The 16388-nt window shown below is 41.6% G+C and overlaps 1 protein-coding gene across 6 annotated transcripts in view; it reads left to right on the plus strand.

Annotated features, from left to right (window-relative positions):
- LOC308176580 (uncharacterized protein) overlaps positions 1 to 16388 on the plus strand; it is a 378041-nt gene that overhangs the window by 201874 nt on the left and 159779 nt on the right. For all 6 annotated transcript variants that reach the window (XR_013938409.1, XR_013938410.1, XR_013938411.1 and 3 more), the window contains exon 5: positions 16115 to 16193. Coding sequence is in view for 3 of the 6 variants with exons in the window: in XM_080552539.1 (XP_080408665.1) it covers positions 16115 to 16148 (34 nt within the window). In the remaining 3 variants the exon portion in view is untranslated. The remainder of the gene's footprint in view (positions 1 to 16114; positions 16194 to 16388) is intronic.

Raw genomic sequence — 16388 nt, forward strand, 5'->3', positions numbered from 1 at the left:
AAGTGACCACTGAGTGAGCCTCGGAAGATGCTCAGCAGCTTGCTCATTCACTATCACTGAACTGTTAGCGGTAGTGAAGCACGTTCTGGTGGCTCAGCATCCACTTTTCAGCTTGTTCATAGCTGTCATCTGTGATGGAGGGCAGTTAATTCAAGCCTTGGGTCTATATTTCCCAGCTGCGGGATAGCATTGTGATAATCCTTTGCTACTTGGGAGCTGGGAGAACAAAGCTGGAGTTGAAGGAGCTGAGATCACCCAGTGATGAAGCAAGAGAAATGCCTAGGCAATTAGGTAGGAGGGTTGCTTTGCTTGGATGACTATCAGAAGCTGGGTGGGGTGGAGAGAGAGGAGAAAGAAAATCAAATGGAAGCTATGGCAAGAACCTCTGGCAGAAATCACTTTGTTGCAATGCCCCGGCAGGATATGCCCGAGGGGTGTTTTGGGACCTGGGCATGGCTTCTGCTTGCCTTTTAGCAAAGTCTGGTGCATTCGCCAGGCTGCTTTCTGTGGTGGTGATTAGCCTGGGAGGCTGTGCACAGGGTGGGTGTAGGGCTGAGTATGAGCTCATGTTGGGGTAGGCTGTGTTGCTTACAAGGCCAATAGTGTTCCCTTACAAATGTCTCATTTTCTTTAAATATCCCCTGACACAAACTTAGAAAAGCCCTTCGAAAATATGCTTACTAACAGTTATCCAAAAACAACTAATTTTGCCCATTATTTGACCTAGTAAGAAGAGGATTAATTTTTTTTAAAAGAGCTTTTCACTAAGATATGCTTAATTTCCTATTAGCCTTAACCTCAGAGTTATGCCATATACCATATTCTGGTCCTGTAAAACAAAGTTCCTCGGGGGGGAAGACACCTTAAGTGGACCAAAATAACCTGACTCTGAAAGACAGAAAACTTGTACTTGAATTTACTTCTTCTTTAACTTCTTTTTTCCCCATTTTCTATTTCATTTGTATTCATAAAAATAAGAATAATATTCATAGCATGCTCTCTTAAGGTAGATTTTCTTTGGGATAAAAAAGATTTCAAGTGTTTAACAACGCTTACTGTAAGTAGCGTTTAAAGTAATGTCTTTTTTCATTTTGTAATCCATTATATTCAGTTCCTATACAGACAGTCTCTCTAGTTCTTCCTTTCCCTTTCCCTTTCCCTTTCCCTTTCCCTTTCCCTTTCCCTTCCCTCTCATTTTTTCATTTTTTCATTTTTTTTTTACCGGTTGCTTTTTGTTTTAATACTTCTGAGCTACACAAGAAAAACGTGTCTTTTGGTTTAATGTTTATCTGGTGGTCTAATCTTGGGTCACAGATGAGTTTAAATCAAAGCTTCAATGATATTTATCTAATTGAGTCTAAGTTGCGGCAGCCTGTTGCAAGATTGTGGGGAGATCTGAAAAAATATTTGAGATGGTCATCTAATCCTCTGGTTGCAGGGGGTAGCCTTTTGCCTTCCCATGATTTCATTGTCGTTCTTAAGATGGAGATTGTTCAGGTAATACAGTGAGCTGAAATAGTATCTGTTTTTTATTAAACTGAAGAGTGCCTGTGTATTTTCAGTGTTCTTCAGTACTTGTGGGGATATGTAAGGTTATAAATCACGGAAGGAAAACACCGTAGCACCATTTCAATAAAACATCCTGCTCTAGAGTGTCTGGGACAGAGAGCATGAGTGTTTCACTACTTTCATGGAGCATAATAAGTCATTCAGAAGACAAAGTGCTTGTAATTTCTTGTTATACTGTCTAACATTCTTGGGCAGGATTCCCATCCAGGGCTACTACCTAAAGCCAAAGGACCTGTTTCTTCAGAGTAATCTCCTTTCTCTAGAAAGTACTTAGGTAGAAACTGGAGCATTTCCCCATATCAGGAACATTCTTGGTTTTGCTGCACAGCTCTCAGAAAGTCATTGTAAATGCATGCAAAAGCTTCCTTGACCATTGTGTAATCAAAGTACTTTCTTCCTAACCTGCACTTCTTTCTGACCAACTTCTGTGATCCTATATTCATGTTGACTTGCTTGATCCACAAAAAATCCTATAAAACTCATGGAATTCTTGTAGATTAACTAACGGGTGCCAAGACCTGGCTAGGACCAGAATGGGACTCGTATGCATTTCCTACGAGGACTTTTATTTGCTGGGGACAGGTTTCAGTGGTCCATCTTCACACATCTGTGAAGAAATATCGATTCCAAGGATTCCAGAGACATTTGATGGCTTCAGGAAGGAAGGCTCATGTTTTTTTCATCCACCACCATTCCAGTTCATCTTTTTCAAACCCCTCTGTGACTCCGGAGTTCAGGCACCAAGCATTACTTGTCTGCCTCAGTCAGTCACTTTTGACATCAAGTGTACTTGATCTGGGGCTGGTAGTTTACTTCAAACATTGTTCATATGAATGGGTCTGGCAGCTGGGAGACTGCGAAAAAAAAGTGCATGAACAGTGATTCTTGTTGTCTGTCTTCAAAACAGATCTATTGTACGGTTTCTGCTGGCTGTTTTGAAGAGCCTTGACTTTGAAGCTGGAGAGAAATCATTATCTAAGTCGCATTCATTTAAAGTTGAGGCCTGTGGTCTCATAAGCGATCACTCACATTAGCCTTATGAACCTTCTCCATGGATGGGTGAGAAGAATATTGCCTTATTGTAAAGCAATTTAAATAAGGGAAAAAAAATCTATGCGCTGTGAATGCACACAGTATATTACATGTGTTTATACGTTATGCATCCCAACTCCTACCATTTGCTTATAGATCACAGCTGTTTCTTTTCTCTCTTGACCTCCTTTAGCTTGTGACATGCTCTGCTATCATTTTCTAATATTATTTTCACTATCGAAACTGCTATCTTTTCCTTTTTCCTATTGTCAGATAACTGGTCATCTTTTGTTCTGTCTTAGAGCTTGAACTCAGAAATCGAACTGTCCTGAATTTTTATTTTATTCTATTTTTTTATTATCTTTTTTAGGAATGACAACTCATGTTTATTTGATTTTTAAATTTATGTAGCAGGTCTTTCTCTAACACTCAGATCTCACCTGGAGCTTTTTCCTAAGGGTCTAAAAACGCCTTCCGAAGAAGGTAGATCTGTTGTCTCTGTTTAACACAGAGATGACTGAGACACTAAGGTGAGTGCTTTGCTTAGCGAGAGAAAGCAGATAGTGGAAACAGGCAGAGAATGAGCGAGTGTAATGCTATTCAGGCACTTCTCAGGAGCATTGCAAGAAGTTTCTGTGCTGAAGTCACGTTCTGAGGCTTGTTCCAGGACAGTGTTCTCTGCCACTTCCACTCAGGAATTACCTGGAATTTGTCAAAAGCATTTGGAAAAACTTCTCCGTATGATAGGGATCCACGAAGGCTCCTGACTCATGACATCTCTGGTCGCTGTGTCCCTGTTTAACTGCTGCAGGCAATTCCCAACGCCTGTGGGGTTTACCAGTGTGTAGCGTGACGTGCTTCATGGCAGGGGAAGCTGAGGTGGAGATGTGCTGCTGTCTGTGTGGCAAACCCAGTTCAGAGGCAGGACGTGAGGCAGACCTCTGCCACCAGCCACCCCTCTGCCTTGATGAGGAGCCTCCTCCTAGGGGCAGAATGGGCTGGAGCGGTACCTAAAGTCAAAGCAACGCTTGGTACGAGCGCACAGCACAGGCAGGGCAGAGGGTAAAACCAGAGTGGTAGTGGAAGGGGGGTGAGGAGGAAAGGATGTGGTGGATCCTAATTCAGTGCAGCTTCACGCAAACAGCACAGGGAGAGTTATAGGAACGTCTCTGAAATGGAGAAGTGGGTGTGATAAATGGGGTAAGTCAATGACAATTGGCGAAATTACACCTTTGTGTCATATTCTATCAGTAATTTCCTCCTGCTATATTTGGGTCATCTCCCAGTAGCAGTAAGGGGATCGAATGGTGACCAACCCACCTTTTTTGAATTACTAATTTAGGAAAGTGGAAAAAAGAATTGGGCCACAGTATGTGAATCATCCCGGATAAAGGTCAGACATTTCTGCTCTGTACTCCCTTCGTTTTACCTAAAGGTACTCGAGCTTTTTACAGTCAGGCAGCCAATAACGGCCTCAGTGTGTAAGGAGACCTAATAAACTTGTGAAAATGCAAGAAATCAGATGGAGCAGTCTAGAAAACCAAATGAGTGGTTGGAGGTGATTGTAGTTTTGGTAACACCGCGACTCCAGCAGCAGCCAGCTGTCCTGGAGCCCCGTCTTTTTGGGTGCCATCTGTAGCAGGATACAGATGTGAACGCCTTGGTCTTAGGATGCTGTACTGATCTGCCAGTCTCTGTCAAATATAAGCAGTTTTCACATAAAACCAATGGAGATACCAATTCAGGTAAAGCAATAAACAATATCGCTGCTCAGTTTTGCTGATTCCCCATCGCAGCTCTCATTTAGGAGGAGAAAACGACGTGAAATTCTGGTTTTGGTACATTTGTTTGTATGGGTTATTAGGCTGTGTGCAAGCTTTCTTTGAGCTTTCTTTAAACAAATGAGCAAAAATGTGTCATAAAGCAAAAGGCTCTCCCCTGAGGAGTTTTCTGTTCTGTCTCAGCCAGATACGAACCATTGGGATCAAAAGCAAAAGGCCCTGGAGATATTTAGATATCTGAAGGAAAAGCAAGAGATTTCAATGAAGGAGGAGGGTGGCTTTTTGGTCCAGCAAAACTTTACAGGGTACTGGTGCACATCTCAGGTGAGTTTAGGCAAAGGTCATGAGCAACCCACTTCTTGCTGCTGGGCGTGGAGACAGCTACTGATCTTTGGGAGCAATTTCTTGGTTTCAGTATCTCCCAGTGATGACTCTCCAAAGAAATCGTCTGGGTTTTTGATGCTGTTGTACTAACAGGTTTTGACTGACTGTATGAAGCCCGTTAAATTATGCATGAGATGTGCGTTTTGCCCAGTTTGAACTGTCCACACTAATGGAAGGACTAATGTTAGAGGAACAGCATCTCGTAACTGATGTGATTCTGAACTGGCAGGCAGTGGGCTGTCAGCGTGAGCGTGCGGGAAACCCAAACACACGACCACGGAACAGAAAGCGTGACAGGGTGTACGCAGAAGGGGAAATTGGAGCGTGCTGGGAAAACAAATAACTACAGGCCACTCTTAGGCAAGTAAACAAACAGCGTGAACAGCCACATCCTAATTTGTTTTGATTAATGGAAGGATAACTATCGGAGTGTGATGTAGGTAGAGGTAGGCTTCGTCTGGCTCAAGCTGTGGTAGAGTGCCAAGAAATGAAATCTCAGAACCTCCCGTGCTGAGATCAAGGTCTCAGAGGTCTGACCCAGCCCAGGAGACCTCAGGACTCAGACACTTATTCGTATGTCATACAATATAGGACTTTTTTTTCAGGCTTTGAGGGACTCCTCTGGCTCAGCCCATCTGGCGAATTGCAGCCTTTCACTTCGGAACAACAACAAAGTCCTGCAATGCTCAGCAGCATATTGGGCAGCGAGGCCATAGGAGGAAGCCCAGTGTGCTGTTAAACAGCTGTCTGGATCCCTGTTTACAGGGAGAATGATGAGCTTAGGAACAGTTTTGCATTTTCCTCTAGACGTGCTCCATTTCAGGGTTTCCACAGACAGCTGGAAGTCTGCTGAGGGCTTTGACAGGCCCCATCATTTTGCCCTGCGCACTTGTGTACGTTTCGGGGCTGTGTTTAGCTTGGCTTTTTCCCTTGCACACAGGAGCTGTGAGGTCCCTGCGTGAGACCAGTTGTGTTTCTTGAGCTGGGCTATGCAGCAAACCGAAAAAGCACATCTGGGAACTCTTCATCTTGCAAAAGCTCAAGTGCCCTCCTTCCCTTCTGTTACTGCGAGGATTTCATGGGTTGCACGTGGAGGGAAGAAGATCGGAGGAGCAAGTGGGGGCTTGAATGGCTTCCTGATCTCACTGGGCTGTCCTCTGCAAAGCATGGCTTTGGGGATAGGAAGGGGCAGAGAGGGATGGTTACGGGAGTGTCTGCTCTGCTCTGGAGGCCACTCTCCCCCTTAGTCTGGGTAACCACAAGAATTGTGAAATTTAGTATATCTTGTATTTTTAAGATTTCACCTCAAACCATTCACGTTAGAAACATATTTCACTGGTAAATGAAAGCTGAAATTCTTAGCTGGAGCAGGACTCCAAGAGCTAAAGCTTTAAAAATCGTCCTGGGAGCATAATCCCCCAACAGATATGGGGGTCCTTGGGAATGTCCTTTGTGTATGTTTACTTTGTTCCATCTCCCTGGCTGTTTGTTAAGTAATATCAGTATTGACTTCTGTGATTTGTTAGAAAAATCTTAATTTGATTATTTTAAAGAACAGAATCCCTGCAAGTAATAACTTTGTGCACAATTAAGTATTCTCAGGTCCTGGGAATAAGAGAAGCCCATGCCTATTGCAGCCAGTGATAAAAAATCTTCTCCCTGTAGGGTACTTTGCCAATTGGACTAGTTTTTCCAAGCGGATTATTCTTTCTTTTTTTTTTTTTTTTTTTTTAATATTGGGCTTGAATTTGTGAGATACTTCTTCAGGGTTTTGTTTTGCTCTCTCCTTCATACTGGAGGAAAGTAAGTCTCAGATGTGTGGTAACTCTTGTTAATTCCTTGTTTTTCAGAGATTTCCAGCTCCCTTTGTTGCTTAGAGCTATAGAGCCTCCTCTGTAGGAAATTTATGTTTTAGTGGGCTTCAGGCATACCTTCATGTCTCTGCAAGGCTGGGAGGGAACAGGCCAGACATGCGAGATTGAGAGTTTTAAAAATGAACTTCCCAAGAAGGTTGTCTGGGTGATTTGTGGTTGGACTCTTGAAAGATCTCCTACATGGTTCAGAAGGGACAGGTACTATTACATGCTTGTGAGTTTTCATGTTCACTGGTTTTCAGAAGCTTTGAGGGAATGCTTTTAAAATGTGTAAATTTGGGAGTGTAGCTCTTGCTGTCCTTCAGTGGAACTTTTTATCCTCATTCCTCGAATTACTTTGAAATTGCAACATAATCATTAAGTTGTCCAGAACATGTTTAAAAAAAAAGTACAACTTAAGTATAAACAACACTTTAATATTAAAAGAAGACACCCTTAAATATATAAAGATATATGTATCAGCTTTTAGTGTCATTACTTAGCTAATCTAAAAAAAAAAATTGTCTAAAAGACAATTTCTAGAATAACATTCTCATCTTAGTGGTAAAAAATGGCAGAGCAAAATAAAACAGTTCCTATTTTCCCAGTATCTCTGGACTGCGAAAAGCAGGACTCCAAAGGGAGATTGCAAAGGTCATGGAAACTGTTAAACCACAGTTTAAGACGGCGGCCGTGCTCTTCGTATTCTGTTTTTCTAACCTTGTGTTTGCACGTATTTTTTCAGCTGCTTTGCTTCAGGATCCCTTAGATCAATAATAAGAGGTGTAGTAATATTCCTGCTGTTAAAACAGTGTCAGCGAGTAACCTGCGAGCCCAGCTCTTTCTTGCAGAGAATCTGACGCTCAGAGGATAGCGAGTCTGTGCAGCTGTCACTTGTAACAGCAGTTCTTGCTGGATACACCTAGAAATAAGGTTTCTGTTGTCAACCACTGCAAGAGTTAATAGAATGACTTAAGGGAAAAAAATGCATTTCCATCTGAGATCTACAGCTAGGTTTATGAGCTTGCCTTGTCCAGGCAGGTGCAAAACCTAGGAGGGAAGAGTTAAAGATGGAATATACATCTGAGATGAGATCCTGTTTGGGTCTGAAAACAAGACATTTTTTCTCCTCCTCTGGGAGCTCTGCAATTTAAGTAAAGAAAGCAGGTGCAAAGTGCTCTGAAGACCAGCAGCTGAATAAGTCGAAAAGAATTTTAAGTACAAGGATGCTGTGCTTCTCGCAGCAATGACAGAAATCAGTTTTGGAGGTTGCACTGGGCCTTCCATAAAATATCAGTGGACAGACCTGGGTTTAAATAGATGTTTGAACTACTTGTTTTATTGACAGGCTGTCATAGCACGAAAGGGGAAAATAGAGAACCACTGCTAACAGCCGCAAACCTAAATAAATAGCTGCCATGCTGTGGGTCAGTGCTTCCTTTTTGGTGCCTGCAGTAGATTCTTGAAAGGGTGGAGAAGGGCAGTGAACTCCCATATGGCTTCGCAAAACTTCAGGAGCCGGCAGTGTCCCAAAAAACAGACTTGTGGAGTTCACTGTAACCATTTGTAGGAAAGAGGTTTATTGTTTTACAGCTCTAGGAGGGTGGAGGGGATGTTCTGTCTACACCTATGGGAACAAGGTCCCTGCTATGAGGAACTTACGTTTCAGTCAAGACCTTATATGACAGGCGAGATGTCCAAACAAAGTTAGCCATGTATGAATGGGTAGTTGGGAAGGCAGAGAGGTAGTGAATTGCCTCAGTAAAAGCATTCAGTGATCATGAAGAATAGGTTCCTGTGGTTTTGCTGACTTCCTGCATGCCTCACAGAAGAAATGAGCTTTCAGAAGGAATTTATGTAAGGCGAGGAGAGCCTACAGGCTAGTAGGGATGGCTTTCCATGGAGAATAGCACCTGCTCAGTGCAGGAGATACGGGCTGGCATTACTCGGTGCATGATTTATAGGAACTGTGCAAGAAGTAGGAATCGATGAAGTTTCTCAAGGGTTGCAATGAGCAGTGTGCAAGTACTGCAATGAACAGTTTTGTGTCTACAATAGCAGCGTTACTAATATGCCTCGAGAATGTAAAGAACAATTCTGTAGTCAGTGTTCTGTAGCTCCAGTAATCAAGTGATGCAAAAAGTTGGAAATGAAAATTCCTGTTAGTTCACCTCCCCCTACAAAGGGATATTTCCTTTGTTATATATGATAGTAATTAGTTTGCTTGCAAGGGGAGGAAGTATGGAACAGAAGAGATTTAAAATAGTGATGGAGAGCCCAGACCTGAGAGGATGAGACTGCAGCAGAGGATTATCAGGACGGAGAGCAGTAGTTAGTACTTTCCCCCTCCAAAACACTGCATAGATATTAAGCAATTAATCTGCACAAATGAGCCATGAAAATGATCAGTGGCTTTGTTGAAGTCCAAACACAGTGAAATCATGTTTCAGATTTGGGACTTAATGTTCCCAGTCTTATGGCTTAAATGGGAAGAAGAGAGAGAACTCAAAGAGCTGTCGATCCTGTGTGAGCATCCAGGACCACCACTGCATTGCCCAGAGGTGGATTGCTGGAAGCTCCTTTCACAGATTTGAAGGAAGCTAGGACAGACTACAGAGATGCATAACATAAGCCCTACAGTTTCACTAGTGATCAGTCTTCAAGTTCTGTTACTCGTGATGGAACCAAAGTATACCTTTTCAAAAGAAGGCTTTGGTTTTTGCCTTCTAAAGCATAAATAATTTGGCACATTACTTTAAAACTTGTTCCAATAATTACTTAGCTTTCCTCCCACCCTCTCGTTTTACATAAAGAAATTGTAAAGGAGAGATCTTATAGACTGAAGTTAATTGTTCCATTCTACATGGATATAGACTTAGGTATTGTTGCACTTCTGCTGATTGTCTTACAAAGCCAGAAATATAAATAGTACTTTCTTGATTTTTTTCCAAATCTCTTCTATTCAATCCAGAAACATTCTGTGTTCTGCTAGCATTTTTGAAATTATTTTTCAGCTGTTATGCTATGGCTTATGCAGCAAATAACAGGTGTGTGTGTGTTTTCAATTCTGGGATTTGCTCTTGGAGAAAAATAATTAACACTGGCAGGAATTTGATTGCATTAATTCACAAAAAGAAACACCCAAACGATAAATCCATAGTGGGAGAACTGCCCATATGTTACAGATTGGCTTAACATGGATGAGGCATTAAATAAACTAAGTCTGAAAAATAAAAACCTTATCAGCTTTATTAGCGTTGAACTCTGTGGCTTCCACTGGGGCTGACACACTTAATTAAAGATGCTCTGGTCTAATTAGGTTGCACATCAAAAATACAAATACAAGTTGTTTTTTTTTTTAAGGCTTATCTGAGCTCCAATTCCCAGTGATGCGAATATTTATTTTATTCAGTTAGTCTCCACCTAGAACAAGTGTTGCTGGGTTAGCTAACACTAAAATACAGGGCCGGAAGTATTTAGATTTCTTGCACTGAATGTGGCTGGCTCAGATCTGTAATGTCTGCATATCCAAGGATGACAAGTGTGGGCTAGGGAGAAAGAAGATTTTATTCTGAATTTTAAATCATTATCTGATTTTATTTGACTGGCTTAATTCTATTGGTGACTAGCTCATGAAGAAATCCATCACCTTCATTTGTTTTACTACCCATGGGATTGATTCCCCTGTGGGTCCGGTCCAACCTCTATCGAGGTCAGTGGAAAGACTGACATCGATTAAATAGAAGATGGTTCAGAATCAATGGAAATGCTGCATGTCAAAACGGAGGAGTGTTCCTTCTTTCTAGGATCTCTTTTGCTTTAAAAACTTGAATCTTCTACTATCAAACAGGAGAAATCTACCATACCCTGTTGTGTGCTCCCATGATTTTCTCTCGTTGGGCAAGGATGAGGGGCTTTTGATTCAGCGCCTCTAGTACTTTTAATAAGGTCTTTGCTTTCAAATTGATCTTGGGACATGATGACCTTGTCAGCCTTTTGCTGACGTTTTTGTACTATTTTTTGCAGTTTTGTTTTTCTTTTTTCTTGTAATTTTGCTTAATGTAGATTGCAGTCACAGCTTACATCAATGGCTTCATATGCTCTTCTGTACAAGACAACAGGTCTAAACCCAACCTCCCATGTACCAGAAACAATTTTCACTCCAGATGATGGCATTTGCACAAATCTAAATTACTGTGAACAAAATTCTTCAGTTTCTAATGGCCATCTAACAAGATAATTATAACTCAGCCAAACATGTAGGGCCTGAAGAAAGGTATAAAAGGAGAGGGCTTCAAAGCCTTTCGTTAATGGAAAACACAAGCACATGTATAGCTTTTTAGCTATATCACTGATTTCTGGTGCTGTTTTGGTAGCTTTAAATCTGAAGTGGCATCCAGACCTCCCTCAGTGACAGAGGAGGGCTGAGATGCCTGGCATGAGGACTGTGGCTCTCACTGATTTTACTCCGTTTCTGAAACCCGAGCCTACATGCTGCAAAAGGGACACCTAAAAAGAAGTGGTTGGCCACAGTTTTACGTCTGGCCTCGTTTATGACTGTGAACATGCTAATGTTTCCCAAATATTATCTCTGTAACATCCTCTTGTGGAGTTATTTTGCTTTTGTACATTCAGTGTTAATTTTCATTTTTCTGAGTGATTAAAAAGTGCTCAGACTGCCTCGTGCAGTTTGCTGGTTCAGGGTTAGTTACTGAATTAGGATTTTGGAATCATTTAAAACTGTTTCTTGGAGAAAGGAGACAGGCAGTTCTGATTTATTAAGAGTGACTTAGTGTTAAATGGAGTGCAACTCAAATGGCAAGCTGCCTTGAGCTATTTTGGCTTTGTTTCCTGCTTTGCTCATTGTGTGTGTGTACTTCTGTGTGTACATACATACAAATGCAAATCTCATGCCAGAGCTGAAGAAAGCAACACAGTCTCCTTGCTCAATCAGTGATCTACCTTGAGATATCTAAGTGCTGCAAGTGGATGCGATGTCCCAGAGGCTGAATTATTCTTTTTAATTATTTCTGCTGAACAAATCTACAGTAACGACACAGCTCCACAAGCTGGCCTGATGTGCTGTGTCCCATAATCGAGAGCAATTCCAGGATCCACATTCTCCATTATCTGCTTGAGTAAGGACATAAATACAATTAGAATAGGTACTTGAAGACAGCACTGAACCGAGGAGAGATGCAGTGCTACAAGGACAAGTCCTGTTGAGACGCTGCTTGGTCTGGTTCTGGCCCAGGTACAGTTACTCTGGCAAACACCACGAGGGGCCTGCCGTGGTGCTGCTGCTGCTTCCACCTTCTTCCTTTGTGGGCCAGGCTACTAAGTTGTTTTTCTCACAGTGGATAGCACAGAATGCCACGCATCTATAACCCGTAGTATGATTTGCTGCTTTTCTCAATGTACTGCTTTTTTCAGGCTCTTGAGAGAGAAAAGGTTTGATGCATAAATTGTGAGCCATGGCAGAAGACGTGGCCTTGTATGCTTTTCTATTAGTATCAGCCGTCTCAGAGTGGAGTGGCAGCTTTATCAGTGAATATCCAGCAATTTTTTCAAATGAAGTTAGACATTTAGGAATAGATGCACCTCTTTTTACTTTCTGAACATACATTTTGTTATGACACCTTACGGAACTCATTTTAAAGTCTGCTTCAGGGCAAAAATATTTATGGCACACTTTAAATAAAACATATTATGTGTTTTGTACAAACATATGTATCATTGTCCCCCTAGCTGGAGCTGATATAATTTCTGACACCAAGTGCTACGCCTCATGCAAAATTCATGACATGTCATTGCATAAGAATGAATGTGTTCCTTTAAAATACAGGCCTTTCAGCCACGATAACCACTTAGTCTTCAGATCCAGGAACCAAAATCCTTCCTTGCTGTGACTGTTTGAGTAAACCGCTGTGTCAGTGACTGGCAGCCTACCTACACAGGAGTGTAGGTGCTAGTTTGAGCGTGACTTTCTCCCACAGATGATCTTCATGTCTAAGTCAATGTTATTTTTGGTCTATATTCAACGGAAATCAGCCCTTCTTTAGACTAGCAACAGGGCTGGTCATGAAGCTTGTCTGTCTGATGGGTACATAAGCCATCCCCCTTGTTAAAAGCATTCAATATTGAAACTTTTCAATTTTTAATCCTTTGTTATAAAAAGAGAGAGGGTACAAAAAATAGTTCTGTCAGCAACATATCTGTGGCAGAAGATTATTCAGTCATAATGTAGTGCTGTGTAGGTGTTGTAGGCATAGATGAAATCTGCATAGTGCATAGCATAATGTAAAAGTGGCCTCTGGCCTCATGGCTGAGTGAAATGAACAAAGAAGGGGGCACAACAATAGGGGTGGGGAAAAATGATGACAGGAGAGGGGAAAAAAAGTGCCCCTCAGGGGTGATTGGAGTAGAAGGGAGCAGTGCCAGGCCCGGCCTCCTAGCCAGTGCTCTGCTCCCTTCCTAGGGACAGGGTCAGCAGCCCCAGCTGGGAGCTGGTGCCCCTAATTCTCCTCTCCTATGTACGAGGCCGCAGAGCGGTGTTCAGGAAGTTCATCCCCATCTCTGTCAGCTCTTCTGTCAGTGGCTTCATCTCTGCTGGGTAAAAGGGCCAGGGTAGGGGCTCAGTAGGTTGAGTTGATGGTGGGACTTGATGATCTTGAAGGTCTTTTCCAACCTAGGTGATTCTGTGAATCTCCCATAGAGGTTATTTCTGGTCTCAGCTAGGAAAAGTTCTTCTAATGGCTGCTTTCCCACTCGCGGAGTCCAGCGAGGGGTTTTCAAGGCCTGGCTCTGAGGAGGTGTGTGAGGGGGTGACAAAGGCTCTGCAGACAGACGCAAGGTTCAAGGCCTGCTGGAGGGGTGTTGGTGACCTGGGCAGAAGAAGGGATGGCCTGCAGCCATACTGTTTGGACTGAACCCTAGAGCAAGCTCTCATGTCCAGCTTTCCTCTCAGAAATAACCTCTTGGCTTACCCCCAAAGGAGCCCAGAGTGCTTTGCTATGGCCGTAGCAGCTGAGGCAATGCAGGTACTCCTGTCAGCTGTCTGTATGGAGGTTGCCAACAAGTCAAAGGCACATTAAAGAACAGAAGTCCCATGTCACAGGGACTCTTTTCTTCAACCCTCAGTGGTACTGAGTATCCCCTAATTTCGTGTTTCTGTATCAGTTATAGTAGTTTGGTAAATCTGGTTCCATCCAGTGTGCCACAGAAGAACGTGATTACTTTTTGAGCACCTGAGGGGATGATGAAAGCATGACTTCAAAAAGGAAAAATTTGATAAAGATTGGAAAGTTAAGAATAAAAATAATTAAAATGAGGGCACTGTTCCTAAACGGTCCTGCACCAGCTGTACTGATTGCAGGATATGCATGCAGCTACGCAAGGGTTCTTGAAGAGATCCAGCACTTGGCTTTCACCTGGGAGAGGCTGCACGGTGGCTGAGTGGAAGTCTGCCTGGCACCGTAATGCATACAGGATGGTTTTTAAGACCATGTTTTCTAGTACATTGAAGGCCCAGTTCTCTGACGGCTACTGCCCCCTAAAACTGTGCTGGATGTTGATAAAATGCAGCAAGGTCTATTGAGTCCTCGTACAAAGGCTGCAAAGTGTTGTCTCTTATTGCAGCACAAACATCATCTTGTGCAGAAAATTACTGCTCTGACACACCTGGCTCCATCTCCCTGCTATTAAACCGATTAATACAACAAATGATATTTTATAATAAATACGTGTCACTTTTATGATTTTAACTGGTCTTTTGATTTGTTTCCTATTTTATGTTGTTTAGACAGACTGATTTAGACAGTTAAAAATCCACTTAAGCATGATACATTGTGGCTGCCTGACAGACAATAACATTGATATATACGACTAGATGAATCTCTAATTAGATTTTGGCAGCGCTGTCACAGTCAGGGAAAGTTTCCCCAAGTACTCCATTGAAATGATATTTTATGCAACCTTGTGTAACAAAGGCCATTTTTAATTAAGCAGGTCCCCTCAAAAGGACATTAAACTTAATGTACTTTTTTCAGTGGCCTTTGCCCTTGCAGTATCTGCCTTTTCAAATATAATCTTTGGTAGAATGACTTAGATTGTATATTTAAATAAAGTACATAAAACAGATTAAAATAGATGTAAAACAAACAAACAAAGTGATAACTGAAGCTTGCTCTGAATGCTATAAGTAAAATTAGTTGTAAGTATGGTAGCAGCAGTCATTTGATAAATTATTGTTGTTATTTATATAGTCAAGGAAAATGTCATTTAGAACCGGAGAATGATTATATGATTGCATGATAATGTCAATATTCTCTAAATCTCATCTTTTATGAACACTTCAAAGTAACTACAGAACAGAAGAGACTATTAAGGAAATGGAAAACTATTTCCAGTAACATTTACCTAAAATACTTCAGGTTAGTGTCAGAACTGGAGAGAGGCCTGCAGATACTAGTGCAATGTAAATGGGAAACACCAAGTACGTCCAGCTATGCTGCAGTTAATGGTGATGTACATCATTTTACTTTCTCCAAAGCTGCAGTGAGCTAGATGTTAAAGTCTGCATCACTTGACTTACACTTATCATGGTAGCTGCACGTGAAAGATATAAAAGGAGCAATCAGGTTTCCTCTTCCAGGTCTGGACTGTTGTTCAGGTTTCATCGAGTACTAACCTGGGACTATCTAACTGGCCTGCTTGCATACAAGTGAAATAAAAGCTTTCCCAGTAGATGTTTACAGCTTAGAGAAAAACAAACAATAAATGTGCTATTCCTGTATCCTAGCATTTAATGAGTGAGGATCAATTTATTCCCAAGTACATAATAAGAAATCTCTAGTGATGCTAACTGGAGTTGTGTGTGTGGATTCTCTACATCAGAAAAAGCAGTTGAGGAGGATGGTACTTTGGGATGAACCAGGATGTCCAGAGTCTGCTGAACATTTCCCAGTCTGGTCAACTTGAATGAGAGCAGAGCATTTTATTTCTTTTGATCCTAAAGAGATGAATTCTCTTATTAGTAAAAGAAGGGCTGTTGGGCACTTGTTGATGTCTGTAGCAATTCTGCCTTTAATTGCAAGAAGTGCAGTGTTCTACCTAGTCTATTCAGACCTTCTATACATATCACTAAGGAGGTCATTCTGTTGATTTTCCTATATAAAGAAGTTAGCAAGGTAATTTGAAGTGTGAAGGCAGAGTGTATCCCACTAATGTCCTGTGTGGACATGTGTGGTGCCTTTTAAAGCAAGAGTTAGGCTAGGGCTTGTTTTCATAGGAAGATAATACACATGAAAACACAAGTGAGAACTTACTGTCACCGTTCCATCTGTATTAATTCCAAAAGTGAATGGCAACTGCAACATTTGAGAAGTCTTACTTCACTCCCATGCCAGTGAGCAATTTTGTATAAAACTGTCCTTTGCATATGTTTTTGACAAGTTGGAGTGCAATAAACTGAAGAGCATATATATTTCTTTACAGAAACAAATTCTATGGACCAAGTAATGTGGTGTGATCGAGTGAACTGAAATGCCAAACTCTGCAGAACTGCAAGAAAAAGGTAAGTTCTTAATTTCGTTTTTTCTGCTTACTATTTTTTTTTCTAGTTGCAAATTTACTTGGAAGCATTAGATTTCAATTGTCACAGCTCATATTTTGGAATGCATTTTTGGCTTTGTACTAGTATTCAGTGAGATTTTCTTAGCAACTTTGAATGGAGAAAGTAAGTTTACCAACCTTTGCTCTACACTGCAAT

This window comes from Anser brachyrhynchus (genome assembly GCF_964034855.1).
Source record: "Anser brachyrhynchus genome assembly, chromosome: 12".
Taxonomy (NCBI): Eukaryota; Metazoa; Chordata; class Aves; order Anseriformes; family Anatidae; genus Anser; species Anser brachyrhynchus.